The sequence below is a fragment of the Daldinia childiae genome, assembly GCF_008694065.1.
Source record: "Daldinia childiae strain JS-1345 chromosome Unknown Scaffold9, whole genome shotgun sequence".
NCBI lineage: Eukaryota > Fungi > Ascomycota > Sordariomycetes > Xylariales > Hypoxylaceae > Daldinia > Daldinia childiae.
In genome coordinates this window covers 806,148-828,044 of record NW_022984650.1, presented here as the reverse complement: position 1 = coordinate 828,044, position 21,897 = coordinate 806,148, and the positions used below count along the sequence as shown (strand labels likewise).

The 21,897-nt window shown below is 45.2% G+C and overlaps 5 protein-coding genes across 5 annotated transcripts; 3 read left to right on the top strand and 2 right to left on the bottom strand.

Annotated features, from left to right (window-relative positions):
- Positions 1 to 800: 800 nt before the first annotated feature.
- On the top strand, positions 801 to 3,911 carry GL218_07456 (uncharacterized protein; the record flags this gene model as incomplete). The annotated part of the gene is made up of 2 exons (XM_033584211.1): positions 801 to 1,279; positions 1,346 to 3,911. The coding sequence occupies 2 exons, from the start codon at positions 801 to 803 to the stop codon at positions 3,909 to 3,911; spliced, it is 3,045 nt and encodes a 1,014-aa protein (XP_033432760.1).
- An 812-nt stretch (positions 3,912 to 4,723) lies between these two features.
- On the bottom strand, positions 4,724 to 5,548 carry GL218_07455 (Cytochrome c oxidase subunit 6A, mitochondrial; the record flags this gene model as incomplete). Its single annotated transcript, XM_033584210.1, has 4 exons — positions 4,724 to 4,769; positions 4,911 to 5,078; positions 5,272 to 5,296; positions 5,377 to 5,548. 4 exons carry the CDS (start codon positions 5,546 to 5,548, stop codon positions 4,724 to 4,726), a joined length of 411 nt encoding a protein of 136 aa, XP_033432763.1.
- Positions 5,549 to 6,292: 744 nt separating this feature from the next.
- Positions 6,293 to 8,359, top strand: GL218_07454 (DNA-(apurinic or apyrimidinic site) lyase 2; the record flags this gene model as incomplete). The annotated part of the gene is made up of 5 exons (XM_033584209.1): positions 6,293 to 6,320; positions 6,380 to 6,392; positions 6,446 to 6,624; positions 6,673 to 8,163; positions 8,247 to 8,359. The coding sequence occupies 5 exons, from the start codon at positions 6,293 to 6,295 to the stop codon at positions 8,357 to 8,359; spliced, it is 1,824 nt and encodes a 607-aa protein (XP_033432762.1).
- Positions 8,360 to 11,931: 3,572 nt separating this feature from the next.
- GL218_07453 (uncharacterized protein) lies at positions 11,932 to 13,047 on the top strand (the record flags this gene model as incomplete). The annotated part of the gene is made up of 2 exons (XM_033584208.1): positions 11,932 to 12,206; positions 12,465 to 13,047. 2 exons carry the CDS (start codon positions 11,932 to 11,934, stop codon positions 13,045 to 13,047), a joined length of 858 nt encoding a protein of 285 aa, XP_033432757.1.
- Positions 13,048 to 13,184: 137 nt separating this feature from the next.
- Positions 13,185 to 16,350, bottom strand: GL218_07452 (Major intracellular serine protease; the record flags this gene model as incomplete). The annotated part of the gene is made up of 4 exons (XM_033584207.1): positions 13,185 to 13,635; positions 13,736 to 13,914; positions 13,964 to 14,294; positions 14,360 to 16,350. The coding sequence occupies 4 exons, from the start codon at positions 16,348 to 16,350 to the stop codon at positions 13,185 to 13,187; spliced, it is 2,952 nt and encodes a 983-aa protein (XP_033432756.1).
- Between the last annotated feature and the right edge of the window lie 5,547 nt (positions 16,351 to 21,897).

Genomic DNA, 21,897 nt, shown 5'->3' with positions numbered 1-21,897 from the left:
AGGAGGAAGGAAGGGTATACATGCTATGTTATGGCCTTAGAATTCTCGTATACCTAACCTTTGTAGGATACTAAGCATTGTATGGCGTTTTAGCATAAAGGGGGTATGATGACGGCCCTTGAGGTGGCTGATTAACTTTATAGAGCATACGTAAACTGAGGTGTCTTATGAATATTTACCCAAGGTAGTTTTTGAATGCGAGATGAATTTATGCAGCATCAATAATAATAACCAATATTTTATCAAGTGTACTCTATTTGGTTGCTTCATGCTTTATCTAGGCATGTAGGTGCCTGGGTATTTATATGTAATATCTTAACTGTTAATATTAAGAGAGTTTAGATATCAGCTGTGCCTGCCCCGCGAACCTACAAATGCCCCACGTGCACTGAAAGTCAGCCTGTGACGTCCCATAGCCAAGGCAATTGGAGGCCATTGGACCGCCTGGTTCCGTTATTAACCTTTCAAGGTTTCCACTTGCATGCAATAGCTCCAGCTGGCGCGAGCATCGAAGCTCTCTTAAGGTGGCCTTATCATCATAAATTAAACTTACCCGAGAACTTAACTTAATACATAATACCAGCCTTGCCTTGCCAGCTTATACCAACTTATACTAAATATAATCACTAGTTAACAGGTAGGTATACTTCACTTTTTTATTTCGAACCTCTTTCGGAAAAAGAAAAAAGAAAAAAACAAAACATAATCAATCAATCATCCATGGTCCACCAAATTCGGCCGCCGCAAAGGTTAGCAGATCCGCACTTTGCTGGCTGTTATTGTTGTTGTAAACCGGAGATATGGGTATGAGCTGGACTGGTTTCTTATTGACCTACCTCTTTGGTGGTGTCACTTTCATTCCTTTAGTTTTAGTAGTTGTACTACTTCATGCGCATCTTACATTTCCGACTCGCGATGAAACCGTAAAGGAAGATGACGGCAATGACCCCAACAGCATCGTCCAGCCTGATGACGATACGACAGCCCTTCGAGAGGCTCAGAAGGAAGAATCAAAACAGCGCCTCCTAGCCGAATCCGATACAGCGGCAGGATACTTCGCAGTATGTCGTGAATACACCCCGATGGGCATCAATGCCAAACCGATAGAGCGTTCTACTCCCGTAGGATCGACCACCGTTGCTCCGCCTAGCCAGAGTGTATATCAGTCTATGTACAGAAGTATATTCGACAGGAAGCAGACTCCCAGCCCGTTAGACGACAGTAAAGGTGTTAGTCAGCGACCTAAGAAGGCAGGAAATGTGTTCTACGTCGTACTGAGGTACGTTATTAGCCGTCTTTAACGCAGGTCTTAGGAACTAAGCAGCTAATGTTTCATCGATAACAGACACGGCCACTTAATGCTGTTTGACGACGATGAGCAGATCGAAGTCCGCCACGTTATCTCTTTAGCCCACCACGATATTAGCATATACTCTGGAGGAGACCCTACCCCCGAAGGCGAGTTATTTATTAAGCGAAATGCATTACGCTTGAGCAGGAAGAGGGATGGGAAAGACTTGACTCGAGACGCCCAAGTGTCAAAACCATTCTATCTCTTCTCCGAGAACTGCTCCACGAAGGAAGATTTCTATTTTGCTCTGCTCAGAAATCAAGAACAGACATTTACCGGTCTGAATCTAGCCCCGAAACCTCAGCGATTCGAAGTCAAGAATATCATATCATTAGTTCAGAAGTTACATTCCTCTGAGGATCACCTACAGACGAGATGGCTTAATGCCTTGATCGGGAGGATATTCCTCGGTGTCTACAAGACTAAGGACATTGAAAATCTTATCAGGGAGAAGATTACGAAGAAAATCTCCCGTGTCAATCGACCATCTTTTCTCACTAGTATCACGATACAGAATATTGACACGGGAGATTCGGCCCCGTTATTTATGAATCCCCGGCTCAAAGACTTCAGCGTGGAAGGAGAGTGTGGAATGGAGGCTGATGTTAAGTACAACGGCAAATTCAGATTAGAGGTTGCTGCCACGGCGCGTATCGACCTAGGCCCCCGGTTCAAGGTGAGAGAAGTCAACCTCGTACTTGCTGTGGTCTTGAAGAAGTTAGAAGGACATGCTTTCTTCAAGATAAAGCCACCTCCTAGCAATCGTATATGGTTCTCATTCCAGTCCATGCCTAAGATGGAGATGACGATTGAGCCTATCGTAAGTTCGAGACAGATTACATACACAGTGATTCTACGACAGATCGAGAACAGAATCAAGGAGGTCGTGGCCGAGACACTAGTAGCACCATTTTGGGACGATATTCCCTTCTTCAATACCGAACACAAACAATGGCGCGGGGGAATATTCGAAGGCGATGACGCAGTTGAGACTTCTCCCAATACTGAATCCATGGTCGCTCAGCACGGAGATGTAAACGAGGTCAGCCATATCGAAGAAACAAGCACGGATACGCCTCCTGAACAGCCTCCGTTGGAGAAGAGTCATACCGTGCCCGTTATGGAGACATCTCAAACGGTGCAACCACAAGGATTCTGGGGTAGAAGGCTTAACTCAAAAAAGAGTTTACAAAGTGATGGTAGTCAGAGTCCGTCTGCATCAACGACGGCTTTCGAAGCAAGGAGCCCACGAAGCTCTGCGACGGAGGTGCTACACCCCTCGCGATCAGGATCTATCTCGACGTCGAGCCCTATCGTCAGCACTGACCCCGTGCATGCCGAAACTTTCAGACCTTCGACCAGTCCACCAGATCGTGATGATGCAATTAGTGCAATGGCACATCTCTCTGCTAGGTCCAAGAACACGTCACCGGCTCATACCCCCGTCGGGTCGCCCGGTAAATCATCTTCTACCTCACAAGCGATCAATGGCTCCACGAATTCGTCTTCCGAAGCCATCCCCGAAGTACGCGAAGACAATAACACCCCTACAGCGCCAGGCAGACGTCACACTGCCTCTTCTACAGGAAGTGCTGAGAGTGATAATGCACCTCCAAGCTCACCTGCGCCATCTAGCAGCAGAAACTCGATCAAGAGTAATACTGGGTCATTAGGCAAGGGTTTCTTCACACGAAGAGAAAACAATAATTCTTCACCGGCTGGTTCTATAAATGGGACAGCAGAGGGCAAGCGAAATACCCTAGCGGCCGTGTCTAACGCCGCCGCGACAGCAAAACGATGGGGCCTGAACGCAATACAGAGGCAGACGGACAGGAACGGCGGTGTTAACGGACGCAAGCTTTCTGATCCTCCACTGGACCTGAATCAGCCTATGGGGCGTGGTCAACCATTGCCGCCTCCTGGCACGCCGCTACCCGGGCCCGGAAAGAAGGCATCCCCGATGGCCATCCTGCCCAAACGGAAACCTATTGCTCCTCCGCAATCGCTCCCACGACAGAGTACTGGTAACTTACATGATGCGAAAACAGAACGACGGCCCGTGCCGCCACCTCCGCTACCATCGAGACGCAGACGTATCTCTCAGATCCACATTGCCGGTAATGACGGCAGTAATGATGATAATGTCCTCGTTGTTGCGGCGCCGGCAGATTCGGAGCCGAATAGCCCGTCATTCCAGATTAGCGATCACGATGATGCCATGTCTTCACCCGGGTACGTCCAGCCTTGGGTTGAGGATGCGGAAGAACTGGATGGCGACATGCATGAAGATGCAGAGGGCGAGAGCGAAGACTTAATCCATATAGTAGATGACGAGGATAAGGCGTCTGTGAAGACGCATACTCCGCCTCCTAATCTACCCCCGAGGAGACAAGTAGAGGAGCAGAGAGGGGAGCATCAGGAGATAGGAGAAGAGAATGAGGACGAAGATGGGTATACAAATTGGGTAGAGGGCCCTGAGCCTGATTTTACCGAATCAGTCCCCTCTGACTCTAACATCGATAATGCCCACGTCACTGCCAATGGTACCGCCGTGAAATAAAAACCGGGGTATCGCGATTGAAATTCACCACACCATATTTATAGTATCTAGCAACTCTAACAGCTAGAGTTTATCCCCTACGTAACACATTGCCTAATCGGCATACGCCGCGCATTCGCGAGTGTTACTGCAGTATTGACAAATTATACTAGACCGTACATCAGAGACAGTCAAATCAAGTCAAGTCTGGTCTGTACACTTCAAGGGGTTCGGGGGTCCTGGTATTGATCCCTAGAGGATATATAATGAATCAGGGAAGGGAAGGGATGGATTGGTTGGTTGGTTAATTGGTTAGGCGTCTGGGTCTTGGAACTTGTTTATTTGTTTAACCTACCTAAGATACCTATGTGCCCTGGTTTGGTTTAAGTAGTAAATACCTACTTCTTTTTTTTTCATATATACAATACCTTTATTTTGCTTATGGTGCTTGTTTTCTTCTTCGTATATGAGTTAGTAGTATGAGGTAGATAATGGCTTAGGTTAGCTTAGGTTAAGTACCCCCGAGACAAGCATACAAGGTTCGTATCAATGTCGGGATAATAAGTAATGATATATATATATATATATGAGGTATATATGCTTGTCAAGGTAAGGTAAGATAAGATGGTTGATTGATCTGCTTCTGGATTGACAAAAGGAATGGCATATCTACAATGTCGAAGATACACAAACAGCCCGTCTCTCGTCTTGCTCGTCGAGGGTGACCTGCTCTATGACTGATTCCCGCATGCACTTCCCCCCGCTCCTACGCCTCTCACAGTTAATTCATAGTCGGCGATTCCATGTTATAGGGTTCGGCTACGGCTAGGCGCTTAGGTGGTCTTGTCCTTGTTGTGGTAATTGACCTTGTCGTTCCAGCTGTGGTTTTTTATTTTCGAGTTAGCAATTTGTCTTCTTCTTCTTCTTTCCCCTTCCCTCTCTCTTTCCCTCTATCTCTCTCACTCTACTTTCTTCCTCTTCTTTCTTAGACATAAGGAAGATAAACTAGAAAATACGTACAACAGGGTCTTGTCGCCGTCGCCCCAGGGGAAGTTCTTGGTGCGGATGTTCTGGTAGGGGTACTCGACGCGCTCCTCTAGGGGGGGCAGGTGCGACCAGTGCTCCCAATGCTCCTGGTATAGGTTGTAGGCGTTGACGCCGGCGAGGATTAGGGCGGGGATGACGGCGCTGGGGGGTTGAGGTATTTTGTTAGTTACTTTGTTTGGGTTGGTTCTAATGTGTGAATGAACTCGATATCGATGCGGGAGGGTGATGTGTATTAACTCTACGTTGCGATATATATCGGCGGTATGCGTCTCGCTCGAGGGGACGGAATAGATGGAGGGATGGTAGGTGGGATGGATGCATGGATGGGTCTTACTAGATGGAGATCTTGCGCCAGAGCTCTGCGAAGGGTCAGCAATTCAATTCCTAGTATTATTCACTCCTAAGTAATATCGTAGAGCGCCTAGGTTATATGACTCACCAGTGGTAGCAGCAGCGTGCTCCTTGACAGCCTGTCGCTCCTTGATGAAGGCGTTCTCGGTCGAAGCAAAGCGGCGCTGCAGAGCGGAGCGGAATACGGGTGCGGTATTGGCGGCACGTAGCTGGGAAGCTAGGCGCGGCGTCGCGCGGAGGAGCTGTCGCTGGGGAAGCATTGTGGTCGTCTTTTCGCTTATTATATATTCGTTGGTTATTCGTTGTTTAGAGAGGAGAGTGTTGTATGTATGAGGTATGTAGGTTTAGTTGTGGATTTGGTGGTGGTCTGATTTCAATTGTCGAATGAGGTCAGCTTTGATTGGATTAGATCTTTACAAGGTATAAACCCCGGTAAAGCTAAAGAGCTTCTTCGCTCTTCGCCTCGGTAAATCTGCGGGGATACGGCGGATACGTTTTTTTGTGGCTTTCTATGACAGGGGTTTTCAAACATGCTGACATGACGCTAATCACGGGACTTCGGGTCATTTTGGTGTGGCGCAAGTAATGTCCCCCCCGATTAGAACGTCGCGACTTCCAGCGGTATGCACGGTCAATTGAGGTTTTGTGCAACTACCTACACGTAGTAAAAAGTTTACAGACATATTTATTACCTAAGGTAAACATTAATAATAAGGAAAGGACGTTTGATTCTCTTCAATATTCATAAGTGGAAGGAAATGCACCATCACTTGTAACCATCACTTATACTAGAACTTCCTTCCAGCAATTCCGCGGTGAATCCACTTACCGAAACCCACCGTATATTAGGTCCTTAATGTACATATCCCGGAATCTCCTCCAGTCCAGCATAAATCCGACAATGGTAGTAGATTATAAGGGCGAAGTAGACGAGGAATGACCGGGGATGCACCTTAAAAAAATTATCAAAAACTTTGTAAATTCGTGAATGCATCTCTGACATTATGGGCGTACGCATCACTTCCTGGAATGGTTCGTATCGTATTCTACCACATCTCCATCATATATAATCTCACTAACACCGTCTATAGTGAACGGCATTCGGTATGAAACCATATGCTACATATAGAATTTCACTTTTTAACTAATCAAAACAGCAATCCGTTTGGATACCAACCATGGAGGGAAAAGAGGACTTTCGAGGCTATGTTCGATATACTCGATGCGGACATAGTCGTAATGCAGGAGACCAAAATCCAGCGCAAGGACCTCCAGGATGATATGGTCCTAGTGCCTGGCTGGGATGTTTTCTTCAGCTTGCCCAAGCACAAGAAGGGTACGTAAATTACAGCTCATCCAGCTATTTATCCTAACATAGGGGCAGGTTATGCTGGTGTAGCAATCTATACCCGGAACTCAGTATGTATGCCCATCCGGGCAGAAGAAGGGATCACTGGAGTCCTATGTCCACCAAGTTCTTCAACCAAGTTTCGAGACCTCCCCCCGGATCAACAAATAGGGGGTTATCCAAAGCCTGGCCAGCTTGTGGGTCTGATAGACGATCTAACTCTCGACTGTGAAGGCCGATGCGTTATCCTTGAGTTCCCTGCCTTTGTTCTGATTGGAACATACAGCCCAGCTAATAGCGATGGGAGCCGAGATGATTTCAGGCTGGGCTACCTCGACGCATTAGACGTTCGAATCCGTAACCTCGTGGCCATGGGCAAGAGGGTCGTCCTAACAGGCGATCTCAATGTTATCCGAACATCCATGGATACATCCAACCTTTTCGAACGACTAAGGAAAGAGGGCATTTCGGTTGAGGAGTTCTTTTCCACTCCTTCCCGCCACCTTTTCAATCAGCTTATTTTCGAGGGAGACGTGTTAGGCAACAGGGATGAGAATAGGGAGAAGCCGGTGCTGTGGGACCTTGGTCGGCTCTTTCATCCTACTCGCGAGGGCATGTTCACTTGCTGGGACACTAAGAAGAATACTCGTCCCGCCAATGTCGGCAGTAGAATCGATTATGTTCTATGTAGTGACAATATGAAGGACTGGTTTATCGACTCCAATATTCAGGAAGGTCTGATGGGATCTGATCACTGTCCAGTTTTTGCAACCCTCAAGGATGTCGTAAGTATCGACGAGAAAGAGGTACATCTCAGGGACATTATGAATCCTCCGGGAGTTTTTAAGGACGGGGTTCGGCTTAGGGATTGGACAGCAAAAGACCTTTTACCATTATCAGCGAAACTCATTCCTGAATTCGATCGCCGGCGGAGCATCAAGGACATGTTCTCCAAGAAACCGGTACCTTCGAAGTCGGCTCTAGCACCAATCAACGAGCCGTCAGAAAGTCCCAGCAGCAGTTTCGCTAAAATTGAACTATCAAGAGACGAAGAGGCCGCCGAAATACCCACTTCACAACCTGAATCAGTAACTTCAGCGCCTTCTCCAGCTAAACCACGGACCGGTACTCTTAAGCGCACACCCTCAAGCACAGCATCTACCAGCAGACCACAAAAGAAAACAAAAGCCACACTGACCAAAGAACCCTCATCTAAAGGGCAAAGTAGCCTCATGGGCTTTTTCAAGCCCAAAACTACCGCGAGTCCGAGTACAATTCCAGAAATAAACGAAGATACCAAAACGCTTAGTGAGGTTAATAATAATTTCGAGGCCGAAATGTCGAAAGAATCCAATAACAATGAAGAATTAAAAGATGCTATCAGACCATCTAGTCCAGATAGAGTCTTTGATCCTATCGAATCCAAGGAATCTTGGTCCAAGCTGCTAGGTAAAAGAGTCCTGCCGAAATGCGAGCATGGAGAGGACTGCATTAGCGTAGTGACCAAGAAACCCGGTGTTAATCGAGGTAAGTTGATGCTTCATACGTACCTACGTACCTGCCTACCTACATCTAGTTTCCTCCGTCGTAATTATTAACTTGTTTTCCAGGGAGGTCATTCTTCGTCTGTGCCCGGCCCATTGGGCCGTCGGGCGAAAAGGAGAAAGGGACTCAGTGGCGTTGTCCGACGTTTATATGGAGTAGCGACTGGAACGGGTCGTAAAACGGATGAGATGTGATGTGATGTTAGATTATATGGAGCTTATACTTCTATTTTATTTTGACCAGCGTTTATGTTACTTGTGCTATTTTCTTTATTACGGGTGCGTATGTCTGCATGTAATCTCGATGCGTATAGTTGCTTAACTATGTACTTAAGAGACTCATCGGAGAGCCGATTAGTATAAATTAATTATTACCATCTACATACAGAGCTGTGTTAACTTCCTATCTCCCTAACAGTTTCACCCCAGTCATGTACATAGCATTACACTGAACTTCACGTCCGTCCTTTCTTTGCTTCATCACCCGCCCAGGTGTTATCACCTACATGGAGTCTTGGCTGATCGCGGTGTCTGCTTAGCTGGATCTTCACCATTTGTCATAATTATTATTCATTATTGTCAGTAGTGGTTCTATAACATGGTTGTGATCGAAGAAAGATTTGATTGAATAGGTAGTCGTTATTCTTATGGCCCAGCTAATTTTAAAATTGGAAAGCTACCTATCGTCAACGATATTAATGTCCTGTTTTTTTCCCTATGTATCTGGCTATCTGTCTGTGGACGATAGCTTGTCGACATAGCTAATAGGTACCTCGTATTTCTTGAATAGCTCTATGTTTTTGAGGTCCTGGGCGTTTTGCAATGGGGTAAGATTAATCTAGTATGGTCCCCAGGCGAAGCCTTCGAATACTTTGACTTTCGGGATTTCCATCTCGGGTGGCATCTTCGCGTGGTGCGACAACTTTGTCTTCGATAGATAGGTATATATATGAGATAGACAAGCCCTTGTCTTTTTTACTCATACTTTCTCTCCACTCGTCGTTGCGTTCGGCGATGTGTTTAATGGAGGTATTCATCGATATTGATGCGGTCGCTAGGGTTGGATACTATGTATCGGTAGTCTGAATTGAGGCTCCGGTATATCTGTTCCATCTGTTGGACTTTGTCGTTCATACGAAAAGCTTAGCAGCGATATACTCTTCTCGAGGTAGTCTCGGAGATCATATCTTCAAAAACGCCCCAAGATCGCCTGTCCACGATCACCAGAAAGAGCAGATGACCAACGCCGATCACAAAACAATCTACCATCTACCATCTAACTACATCAAGTCTTGAGGTACTTTCCTAATGTATCCAGTACAGTGGACCAAGTGAGACCCACGGACACGGAGTAGAACACCTCGCTTTCAAAATCCCCTCCCATATTATCTTCAAAATCATCCGACGAATATTCTGGGTTTTTCCTCCTGCTGCTCCTGTTTTTTTCCTCTCCTTCTTTTATATTCCCAACTTGTAACTCCAATTTGCGTTGTAAGGGCTTGAAACAAGATCTTTATTAGCCCATTCCTTAGGCATTTCTATCTCAGTCCAGGCAATCTTTTTCGGGATCTAAGGGTGCCCTCTGCATCTCTTCATATTTGATGAATAAGAGCAAGACGCAACCTAAGAGTGCTGCGCTAAAGCTGGTACCCAGCAAAGCCGCGAATAGGGGGGGGTGCCTCAGAAATCGACAAGTAGCCATCGACCGGTTCGTTGTATATATTTGTTTCGTCCGAGACATATCTGAATCGAGTCTTTCAAGAAAAAGATCCTAGAAAATACCCTCTTCCCAAGATATCAATGTCCCCATCGAATTCATCGCTGTTCTCTGGCTTATTCTTCTGCTGGAAACTTTTATGCTTCATCAAGCTCTAACCTCGTGATTGATGCCCATGTTAACTCCAATTTTTTAAATCTTAGATGCCGGTTATTGCCTTGTTGACAAGAGGAAGTTGAGTTGTAGGTTAAGCGTGCTATGCGCAATGAAACATAATGCTAGGGACTCGGTATAATTTTCTGTCACAAACGTTGGGATCCTTTGTTGCTGTTGTGGTTGGACGACCCATACCAGACTGAGCGCATAGAGAGCACTGCTAACTCTGTTGGGAAGCTTTTAAAGGCATCAGAATACTCCTTCGCTGGTACCAATTCCACCAGTCAGCTGCGCGGAACTTTCGCTTTACCACCTCTTTCATAAACGTCTGGAATCGAATGTGAAACCAATAAGCAACTATGTGAAGATTTCCCTGGTTATTACGCCGGGATATCTTAATCTTATCCTCGTTTGAGGCTGTAAGCCACTCGTCGAAATTCGGTAGATGCTTTTGGAGATCCCACCAATGGTAATCTGCGGCCGAGAAGGCAGGAAATAATAACGGGTAGCCCAACTCCAGGCAAAATGATTCCAAATTGACCCGCTAACCCGCCTAAAATGGACGAGCGCCTCGCAGGTTGCCAGTATAACGGGACTCTAGAGTCTAACATTGCTCGGCCCTCGGGAGAACCAGCCTCGAGGGCAGCTCTAAGCTTGCCCGCACGGGGTGCTTGGTCTCCTGCTTGGCTGTCCGTATGGGTTGTCCGTGTAGGTTGTAGCGCACTAGAATAGTCGAACCATGGCCTCGACTCAATCGTCTTTGCAATATTTGATCCACTTGCCATCGCCTTTGCCCTCGCGATAAAGGTTCTCTGCCACCCTGACAAAGTATGTAGGTAGTTTTATAGTTGATTGTCTTTAAGGAGTTGTTCCAATTGAAAAGGATATAGATTAGTCGATGGGTCTCTTAGAATAATATGTACGCTGGTAGTTGGAAATAGAAAGGATTCAGTATTGTTGATTAGGTTAAATATAAGTATAAGAGTTTTGATTTAAGTACTAGTTATTAGATATGTTTAGTTGTAACTTTGGTTGACTGTTTTGTAATTGTTATGAGTTGAGGGAAGAGAAATAATTTTCTTCTTGTCTGAAACGGAATTTTAATATAGTAGCGGTTTGATTGCTTAGTTGCAGTCGCAGCTGCTTGTTGTTAAGACACCTGCCACAACCGGTAGTACGGTCAACAGCAGTGTCAGCTAGAAGTTTCTTTCTATTTAAGTAGGTACTTCTCTAAGGTAGTTTAGGCACCTTAGGTAGTTTAAAAATTGGAAGGTGTTACTGCGTAACTAGATGTTTTGCGATGTATGGTCTATGCTTCAGATAGGGGAGGTACTATGTATATACTTCCACCTAGAATACCGTGTTATTCCAACACAAAGTACTATGCACCTAAAGTATGATGATATGTACCTAATTTTACTTTGGCTTAAAAAGGCTCAGGGTTTTAAGCAGCACCGACTAATTGGTATCTGTTTCATGGTGTCACGAGGGTTAAAGCCAAAAGTCTCGCGCATACCATAACTTGAATGATACCGTGCGAGCTCCTCTATTCGCACATACTTTTATTAGTATTGCATCAGGTATGCAAGAGACTTTCGGCCGTAACCTTTATTATAATTAATAACAGTAAACAGTTATTAAAGTCATTTCCTATAAATTAATCAATAATTTTAATATATCTTTGGTATCAATGTTTATTTATTTTATGCATATTTCAATTCGTAAACACTATTTCGATTTTCCCGATTATTAATTTGCAATATAAAAGTAAAAACACCAAAAACCCCGCATTTCGTTCCCAACTCTTTCTAAAAAGGTGCCTCTCCACCTACATACCTTAGGTACCTACCTAGGTAGCTACCTCTAAAGAAACTATAAATGGCCAACCGAACATCATACTTCTTTTACGCGCCTACGTGGGACTACCCACCCAACGGGCCCATAAGGCTAGGCAATGTGCTCACATCGCTTAAGAAACCTGAGCGACCACTATATACCGCAGCCCCATTTGCCGATGCCCATGTCTTTTCCTCGGAGAAGAGCCAGGTCGAATTCTCGCGCGACAAGCTGAATTCAGGTCAATTTTCTATAGTAACGAAATTTCTAAGTTTTCTTGGAGTAGGGGTAGATGTGGGTGTAAGTTGGGGCTTTAGGTATGGTTAGGTGATTCATTATGCTATATTCATATATTCATATATTCAAAATTGGTCGGTATAATCTATAACTACTATGGTGGATGTTTTAAGTTGTATATGTTATAGAAATAGACTGCTACTGCTACTCTGATATCAAATCTGTAGCGCTAGATGCCTCTTAATTTAGGACTTATACTTCATTATTTCAAGATACTCAATTTCCTACTTTTTATGCGACAGTTCATACGTCATAAGCAAAGCTGACCGTCTTGCTAGGGAGGGAGAGGCATTTAGCTTCGACCGGATTGAGACCACTCAATTCTTCCCGAACAAAGATTATCTCCAACGATGCATTGAAACTGCGCCCGTTCGTCGGTACCTGGATAAATCTCGTTATAAAAAGCCAGTATATATAATCACAGGTATCAAGACCGTCACGGGTGCCAAAGCCAAGTCCTTCAAGTCCCGAGGCGTAGGTGGAGGCCTAGGCACCGAAGTTGATGGCACGGTATGGAGCGGCGGAGCTGTTCCCATCAGCAGCGGGCCAACGATAGAGGTGAATCATGGGAGGAATACGGACATGACCTGGGAAGGTAGTAGTGACTTCGTCTTTGCCTTTCGAGTCCGGAAGGTTCTCGTAGAAAAGAAAACGGGAGTCGTGAGTAAGGATGAGGATTATAAGCGTGGCGCTATGCTGGGGAGAGAGCATAACACACTGGAGGTTCCAGTCCTTTCTATCTCAGAAGAGGAGGATCCAGACTTGGAACAAGAAGGCTTCATCAGGGAAGAGTTGATGGAAGATGGTGTGTCCATCATCTGTGCCGTTCCGTATCCACTGGCAGGTGGAGAGGACGAATAATAGATAAGCCGTGGACGCGGAGGGGAGCCGACGTTTAAACATAGCATCATGCCGGAGATATGGATTTAGTATCAGATGCGGGTGCTCTTATACTCGGCTGGTGGGTATGTACTATCCTCTCGATACCATACCCTCTTTCAACTGATCAAAAGATCTCCAATCGTAAGGTCAATAAACTTCTTATCCTTACCAAACAGACTGTCAGCATACAAGCTAAGATCAATAAAATGGTACCCATCTCGAGCCTTGTAAGATGGACCTTTCTCTGCAACGCGTTGAAGTACAGTTTTCATACGTTTTTGCCGTTTCAGCATATCTGCCTTCTCTGGCAAATGCAGCCGCGCGTATTGTAAGATAAATGCAGCGATGCCGGCGGCTATCGGTGTCGCGTATGATGTCCCGGACTTGTATTTAATACAAGAGGGATTTGAATCGTCGTCGCAGAGATGAACCGGCCATGCCGACTCTACAGCCTCCCCCACTGTTGCTAAGTTGATATCATCAGGAACTGCAGTAGGACTGAACCCAGACCTATTACCATTTGCATCTGTAGAATTAATACAAATCACATTTTGTTCTCGCGCGGGACTGCGGTAGGGTAGTCAGTGTTAGACGATTACAGAGTAACGGAGTGCTTGGGTCTCTTAAGTTCCATTGGGATTCGCTAAGATTTTTGGAAGACACTTACTACGCTCTACCTCGTTGGCCACCGCTGTTCGAAGCAGCAGCAAAAATAAGTACATGTTTTGAGTATGCATTCATAATAGCTAGTTCGAGCTCATCATAACCGTCGATATCGCAGGTAGGGAATCCGAAAGACATGGAGATGACATCGACTTTCCATGTATCGACGGCAAGATTAATGGCCTAAGCGCGTTAATAATTTATATGGCGAATAATTGTTGTTGATATTTACCTTTGCGATAACCCTAGGGTTAGACGGCTTATCCTCCGCAATCTTTGCTACGTACAATTGAGCATCAGGCGCATAATCAAGAAGTAGGCCAAAACCAAATGTGCCATGTCCATTGCGATCATGGACTCTATTCTTGAAATTCTCATTAAGCCAGTTGTACTTGCCTTTGATATTATTGCTGCGAGCTTCTACGTCCGGGTGAGTGAGGTCAATGCCCGTGTCGAGAATCGCAATTTTAACGGGCGGAAATTCCAACGACGAAGCGAAAGGTGTAATGAACTTGTTGTAAACTGCTTGGTACCTGTACTTCCAGTTCAGGTAGTTTGAACATCTAAAAGGTAGTTAGCCCATGTACTAGAGAATAAGAGGAAAGTAACCCATGAGTGGTTGACATACGCTTCGGGAGAGTGCGCCTCCGAAACAGTCTCGTCGTCAAAGAACCTCGATTCCTTGTAATAGACATCCTGATCCGTCAAAGAGGATAGAGATAGACTCTGTGTGAGGTGGGAGTAAGAACCAAGTTTATGAGCCCATAGCAATGCATTTTGATGCTGGAAATTTGTAAGAGGATTGAGATAGTGAGTGTAGTGTTGCAGCGACGGTTCGGGTGACGGGCTGAACGAATAGAGGCTATCTATAGTCTCGCTTGGGCTCAATGCGCGAGTTGGTTGGGTTTGCTCGCTCAGATCCGAGATTGTCTGATCCCAGCTTCCAAAATCCAATGTCTGCGCAAACCGGTCAAGATCATCAATAGATATTGAGCTATAGGCTTGTATTAATTCATTCTCGAGTGGTCGTACTACCTCCTGATATATCCTGGTTCTTAAAATCTTATCGTCTAATCTGTTTCCCTCTTCGTCTTCCCACGTTGTCGGATCCAGACACCTCTCCACGGCGGAATGAAACTGAAAATTCTCGGGGATTTCGTCTCTACAGGCGCGAAATACCATATCTACGTCTAAATACGTTGTACGGCTCGATGGTGCATCTTCTAACTCGACGCCGTACTTCTTAGCTAGCATCTCGAATGGAGTCACGAAATAAACCTCCATAAGCATTGCCGCTAATGTGACAAGGCTTGGGCATTGATGTTGTACTAGATCGTCGGGGTCGATATCATCTGGGTCTATGTCACTGCATTCGTAATCTTCTTGTTCGCATCCCATATTGCTATTGACGCAGTAGTCGACGAGGCTTGAACTTGGTTCTAGATCTGAGAGCCGGGTTTGAATGAAAGGTCTTAAAGGTATTGCGGAAGTAGCGGTACGAAAGAAGATGATATCTGAGGAATTCCAGGTTGGTTTAAGCCACGGCGTGTCGTGGAGATGAAGAACTGCGTAACTAAGAAGTACGGCAAGGATTCGTCTTGTCCTCTCGGTGAATGAACGTGACCCACCCCTGAGGAATTGTTCGAGGGTTACGGCGTCTTTCGTCTTGTCGGCTAAGAATTGGCTCCTCTCCGATTGTAACTTGTATAAATGGCCTCGCGTAACTTTAAATTCTAATCGATGTGCCTTCTTGATCTTTACGATCGGTTCGCATAACCGTTTTACCTTCATCGCTTGGGTCTGTGATTTTTTCCTCTTGGTTTGGGGGTTATGTGCCTCGTCATCGACCGCCCATTGGACGACTGTCTCTTTCATAGTATGAACTCGGGCTTCTTGCCAGTCCTGCTTCATAGACAGGAACATGTCAAAGTCGACATCTTCCTCAGTGTCATCGTCTGAAACAGGTTTTCGATAGGTACCCAAAGAGAGCCTAGCCCCGAAATCATGCGCAGGTGAACATGGGCAGTCCTTACATGCCACAAGTGCTTTGAAGATTGACTTGGCGGCACTCCAGACAGCATAGGATGGTTCGCTGATATTTCTCTGAGGGGCGAAGTCCTCGGCTGTCCATTGTGAAGGATCATCGGGGTATTGTCCTCGGAAGTCCTCTTCCCACAATGCCAGTGCCTCAATAAATTCATTGCGCTCAATTGTAGAGGTACCGAAATTCAAAGAATTCTTAATGAATTGGAGTTTTTTGCCGTCATCAGTTTTCCGTATTTGCTCCCAGCTCTGATTGAATGTGAGTAGCTTCATGTAAGATGAGGTTCCGCAAGTATATTGCCTTAGCAGTTTATGAGATGACAACACTGAGCCAAGATGAGCTAAGATTCGGTCCAGATACTTATCGGCAATTCTAATACCAGCTCTGTGAATGCGATTTGCGTGATCACGTATCATGGCACAGTACGCCGTCAAATCGGCATAAAAGACCTTGAGATCTCCATCGTTTTCACGAAGTCGTAGGGTTTTCGCAATCTCTTGAATCGTTTTGGAAGTGGTTACTAGCAGATTGGTTGTATTAATATCCCCGGGAGTGATAGAAACCGTTGACATCATCTTGCCATTAAACTGGGATGGGATCAGATATCGACCTCCAATGCCTAATAGTTGATTAAGATGTAAATTAAGATGTTAAGATATCCCCGGCCACTAGCGAGTTTAAACATTTCTAGCGAATATGTATGGAATGTGATTTCAGTGATCTAGGTTCATAGCTCCGTATACCTTTGCTACCTATTTATCCATATACATGGCGCTCAAGGTGTATTCCGGATGGTTTCACCAACGGCGAGGATTGTTGTTCGGATCAGTGCCGCATTTTCGGATGTAAGATGAGGGACAAATGTTACATACCACGTGATGGTGTTGCTACATGAATGGCAAGTTCAGCTTACATATTAGCTTACACATTATACCTAATTTATATCTAACATTACCTATACCTACATGTAGCGCCTACCTACATAGGTACCTACCTTGTACATAATATAGATACGACATCGCTTAATGCTTCGTACCTTCTACCATCTTTTAATGAGGGATAAACACGATTCTATTGAGTTACCTGTACACTACCTAGTAGTTACCTACCTACATGTAGGTAGTGGTTACTTCTACCTCTACACTTACAACGCCCCGCTTCGTCATGTTCATTTCGCAACTATTTCACTACCAACTGATCATGGCTATAGATGGATAAAATTCCATTACGTGATTTATTATACGTAACCGTCAACTAGAATGGCGGCGGCGGCGACGGCAACGGCCACTGACGCTGATGTTAATCAGCAACCGCATCCTACAGTAGCTGAAAGCGCCGCATCATGTCTGCACTCTTTCCAGCAATGCGTTCAAAGAGCCGCATCCATCCACCCACGAGAGCTTTCACTTGTAGAAGACCAGCTAGCAAGGTTTTCTGTCTGGACGACTAATATCAGGGTATTTGCACCAGGTCGAGCGGCGTTAGACCATCGCTTACGCGAGGCTCCTGATATTCAAGATGCCGTTATTGGTCTTCTTGATGCGCTAGCTTTCCGCGTCCAGAGCTGTAAGCCGGAATTTTCATAAATTTTAGCGTTTTGAAAACCCATCTTCCTTTTCATGCCCCATTGATGAGAATAAATGTGGACATCTCATATTCCAATGGCGGGAACCTCTTCGGTGGCTGAAAGCGAATAGCTACTCTAGACTCACCTTAATAGAAGGCCCCTGGTATTTCTTTGAGTATAGTCTTGGTCAATACACTACGACTACACGCACTATAAGAATGAAAAACTAAATATGTATAGGTTGGAATAATCTTGAGCCCCTTAGTTCTGGGGTAGCTCAAGAGTCTAGTCAGCCCTTAATAGAGGTCGACCCTAAGTTCCGGAAATCAATCCAAGAAATTGCCAATGAAATAAGTTTACTCCATAGATTTTCAAACACCATTCGTAGAGCAAGCAAAGCAGCCCAGAACCTCAAAGCAGAAGACTCATTTCGAATCCGCGATGACGAGGGGAACGACGCCGAGGACTTTATAACGAAGTTGTTCGTTAACCACATTCGAGACAATTTTCCAGGGGTTGGCGACAATATTTGTCAACGTCTCGCAGAAACTATGGTACTACGACGGAAACGGATTCTTTATAGGAGATCTCGTTACGGAGATACTCCCATTAGACTCCAAGAGACTCCCTCTCAGCCTCAGGTCACTGTACCCAAAGTCCAACTCAAGATTCGTGGGGCAGAGCAGCCACAAGCATCCGAGGGACCTCAAGCCGCCAGGGGTGCATCAAAAAGCGCCATACAATCCGTAGCGCAGAGTGCCACCACATTGGCCCCTGGTAACTTTCAAAAGGCATCAGCTCCGTCCGTTGTTTCTGTGTCAAAGACTGTAGCGTTAAGTAATCACGAAGAACTTATATTTCCTCCAGCTCCACTCGGCAGTTTAAAACGGAAATATAATGAAATTAGAAGACAACGAGACGAAATTGATAAACCCAATCTCGATTCCCCAAATAGCGGAGATAAACTGAAGTCTCTTAATTCACGATGGAAAGAGAAAACCAAAGAATTAGAAGAAATTATAAAGGCTGTAGGGGAGGTAACCTGTCCGTTCTGCTTTTATGCCCTTCCAGCAGAGGACGTGATAGATGATAACAAATGGAGGTTAGTTATCATTATTATGAAGTGAACTATACCTGATTAAAGATTGCTACGATACTACCTACCTAAGGCAGGTAAGGTAGGTTAGGTACGTATGGCTATAACTAACGCTAACATTCACTCTGTAGGCTACACGTAAAAAACGACCTCGACGCGTATGTATGTCTGTTCGAGGACTGCAGCTTACCTCACGAATTATACGTGCACAGCAGCGCCTGGCTTAAACATATGCGCGAACATGCTATGCGTTGGCGTTGTACATCGAAGTCTCATGGGCACCTGTTTGTATGCGAGTCTAGAGACGACTATCTCACACACATGAAGACCATGCACAAAGGCAAATTCTCCGACGCCCAACTTCAAGCTTTAGCCGATAGAAATGGTCGGGTTATTGGCCCTCTATTTAGATCTTGTCCGCTATGTGGAAAGGAAGAGGTCGACAGCACCATGGATAATCATATCGTTGGTCATCTACGGTTTCTTGCTCTGAAGTCTTTGCCTACATACGAAGAGGAAGGGCTGGAAGACGAGGGAAGCCAAAAAGGCGGCTCGAGTGCTTCAAGAGCACAAAGTAGGAGGAGCACAGTCGAGAGCGAACTCGAGAGACGTAGTTTAGGAACACTCGAAGATATTGGCGAGGTCAATGGCGAAAGTTGGCGTTCCTTTCTATGGGGCGCCCCGAAACTTCGGAGCAAATACGCGCCCTATGGAGGGTTTCATTCTTACATATCTGAGTACCATACTCTATATGCCGAGGAAGATTCGATAAGCAAGGCTTCGCCCGATGACAACGCATCTCCTACGAGATTTCTTCCCCCGCCTGACGATGAAAAACTTCTGTCCAACCATTCCGCCGATCCCTCTTTAGAATTTGTCGAAGGGTCCTTATTTGACGGAGTACCGGATACAGAGCGACTGGAGTTCGAATGGGGGTTTATTCCTAACCAACACGGAGCATTCGGGAGTCTCAAAGATGACCCCATTCTTCAAAAGTTTCTTGTCAAGTATGATCATAGGACAATCGGTGAATCTTTCTCAGGGCCTAATATTTTACCGATGAACCCTTCGGATACGCCAAACGAAACCAAGGGGCTCCCGGCCAGCGCTTTCAGCGGCTTTACTTTTCCCCCTACCTACACCGGGCCTCCCGAATTTCATCATTTTAGTAGTTCTCCGATTACTGCGGACCCGGACAATTTAACGAGCTATCTAGATTTTCCTAGTAATGACGATGGACCATGGTTTCCCTTATTCCCTCAAGATGATACTATCGCCAACCAGGACAATGCTACTAGTAATGACCACAGGAATCCTCGGACAGTAAAGTACGTTAAGTCATTTACGCCTGAAGATGTCGTTTATAAAGACATTGCGGAATGGGAACGAATTGCATTCTCTGAATTGAACGTGGTTATCGACCAAGATAGCATTACCCCTCAACAGGCAGTTGATGATCCAGACGGCCAACATCGGTGGCCATCACCACCTCCTCCCATAAGGAAGCCGTTTAATAGAGAATCAACATCGTGGGTGGAGGAACCGAAGCCAGATGTAAATGACGCAAAGGGGAAAACCGAAACTAAGAACAAATCTGAGATATCTATAATACTATCGAAACTACTCGATTCATCGCGCTCGAAGACTAAGTTGAACGATAAAGAGGGAAACGTTCATAAAGTGTACTCAAGAATCAAGGATCACACGGGGAAATCCAAAGGCATACCGCAAACTACGAGCAATGAAAACGAGTCAAATACTATCAATAACGAGATAATTCGGATCAGCAATCGATTATCAAACGTCACATGGGACGTGATTGATATGGAAAATCTAATGTTAGATGCTACGATATCCGAATCTTTGAGGGTTCACGGCAAGTATATCCCCATAAAATTCACAATCCATATTCCGCGAGGATATCCAGAAACTAGCTCACTGCAGTTATATATTAAAAAGACTCCAGGAATGACTGATGAGATCTGTGAATACTTGGACAAAAGAATCCATAATCTACGTAATAGCTTAGACGCAGTATTTACGTTCTTATCTAGTGGAATTGATGTGGGAACGAATATAAGGGAGGATAGCAATGAGGACCAACAGGAGAAGGATAATAAGGCTCTACAAACACCAGTGTCATTCACCGCGAGTAGGGAGAAAACGCCGGGGAGTAACTACGACAAGTTGGGAAATATAGGAGGAACGTACTCACAGGAGCACAAACCTCGCAAATCTATTATAAGGATGGATCCGGATTGTGCAATATGCCATGCACCAGCAAGCCTCGCATGTGATTGCGAGGCTAAGGCCTTGGAAATAGCCGTTAAGCAAGCAGAATCTAGGATAATGTCTCCGATGTACAACGACATACGATATTGGGTTCGTAGTCACGCTCAAGATTGTGTACAAGAGAGCTTCTCGAGAAACATGCACGAACGTCAAAAAACCGCTGCGAAGAAGTATAATGAACAAGGAAGTACGAGGGAGGTGGTAGAAGGTCACACACCGCCAATAAAGGAGCAAGTCAACTCTAGTTGGAGTTCTGCTGTCCAATCGTTTCCTGAGACACTCGAGTACTTTTATAGCCTCGTCGAAGTGACGCTTCCTAGTGACGATGATCCCGCTGTAAAGGATCCGCCACTTAGTGCGTTATCAGGATCAAGAAAACCTTCTCGACGAACACATCTACAGTCTCCGCTTGAACTTACTGAAGCGGAAACATCGAAACAGGGGGAAGCTAAGAAACCTGAGCAGGAGGCGAAGGCTTATTTGCCTGCTCAACTTGAGCGTCACCAGACATACAACCCTAACCCTAACCTCAAATTCGAAGAACGACCGACACCGTCGACGTAGTGAAGCAGTTAAGAAAGGCCCGTTCTTAAGGAAATTACCTATAACTTATAGGAGGCCTGGACATAGCGGAATCAGGCCCATGAGTCAATGAAGTATAACACTGCTTCCAAGATGACGAAGTATGGATCATGTCTAGAAGCATTACATATAGGGGCATAAAACTAACAAGTGTACATAAATATATCAGGGGGCTACTATCAATATACACTCATCTAATATTGAAATATAGATATCTAAAGCACACTTCTATTACTCAAGAGTCCTATAATATACCATTCGGCGGTATTATTATATTCCTCTCGTAACTGCTCCTACTTCTACGTCAACTTCTACATCAACTACCCTTACTTCTCCACTCTAACATCACCCCCTATCCCATCCTTTATCCCTCCATATTAACAACATACTTACACACTACCATTAATCACTTAGTCACACCCCCCTCTCACAAAATTAAATCTTCAAAATTAGTAGTTAAAATTCAACCGCCAGTGATCAAATTACCTAGGTTAAGCTAACTAGATCGCAACCCGCTGGCCAGCCAACCAGCCTGCCTTAGGGGTAGCAATTTTGTACAAAGTCCACAACCGATCTGCCATCTTT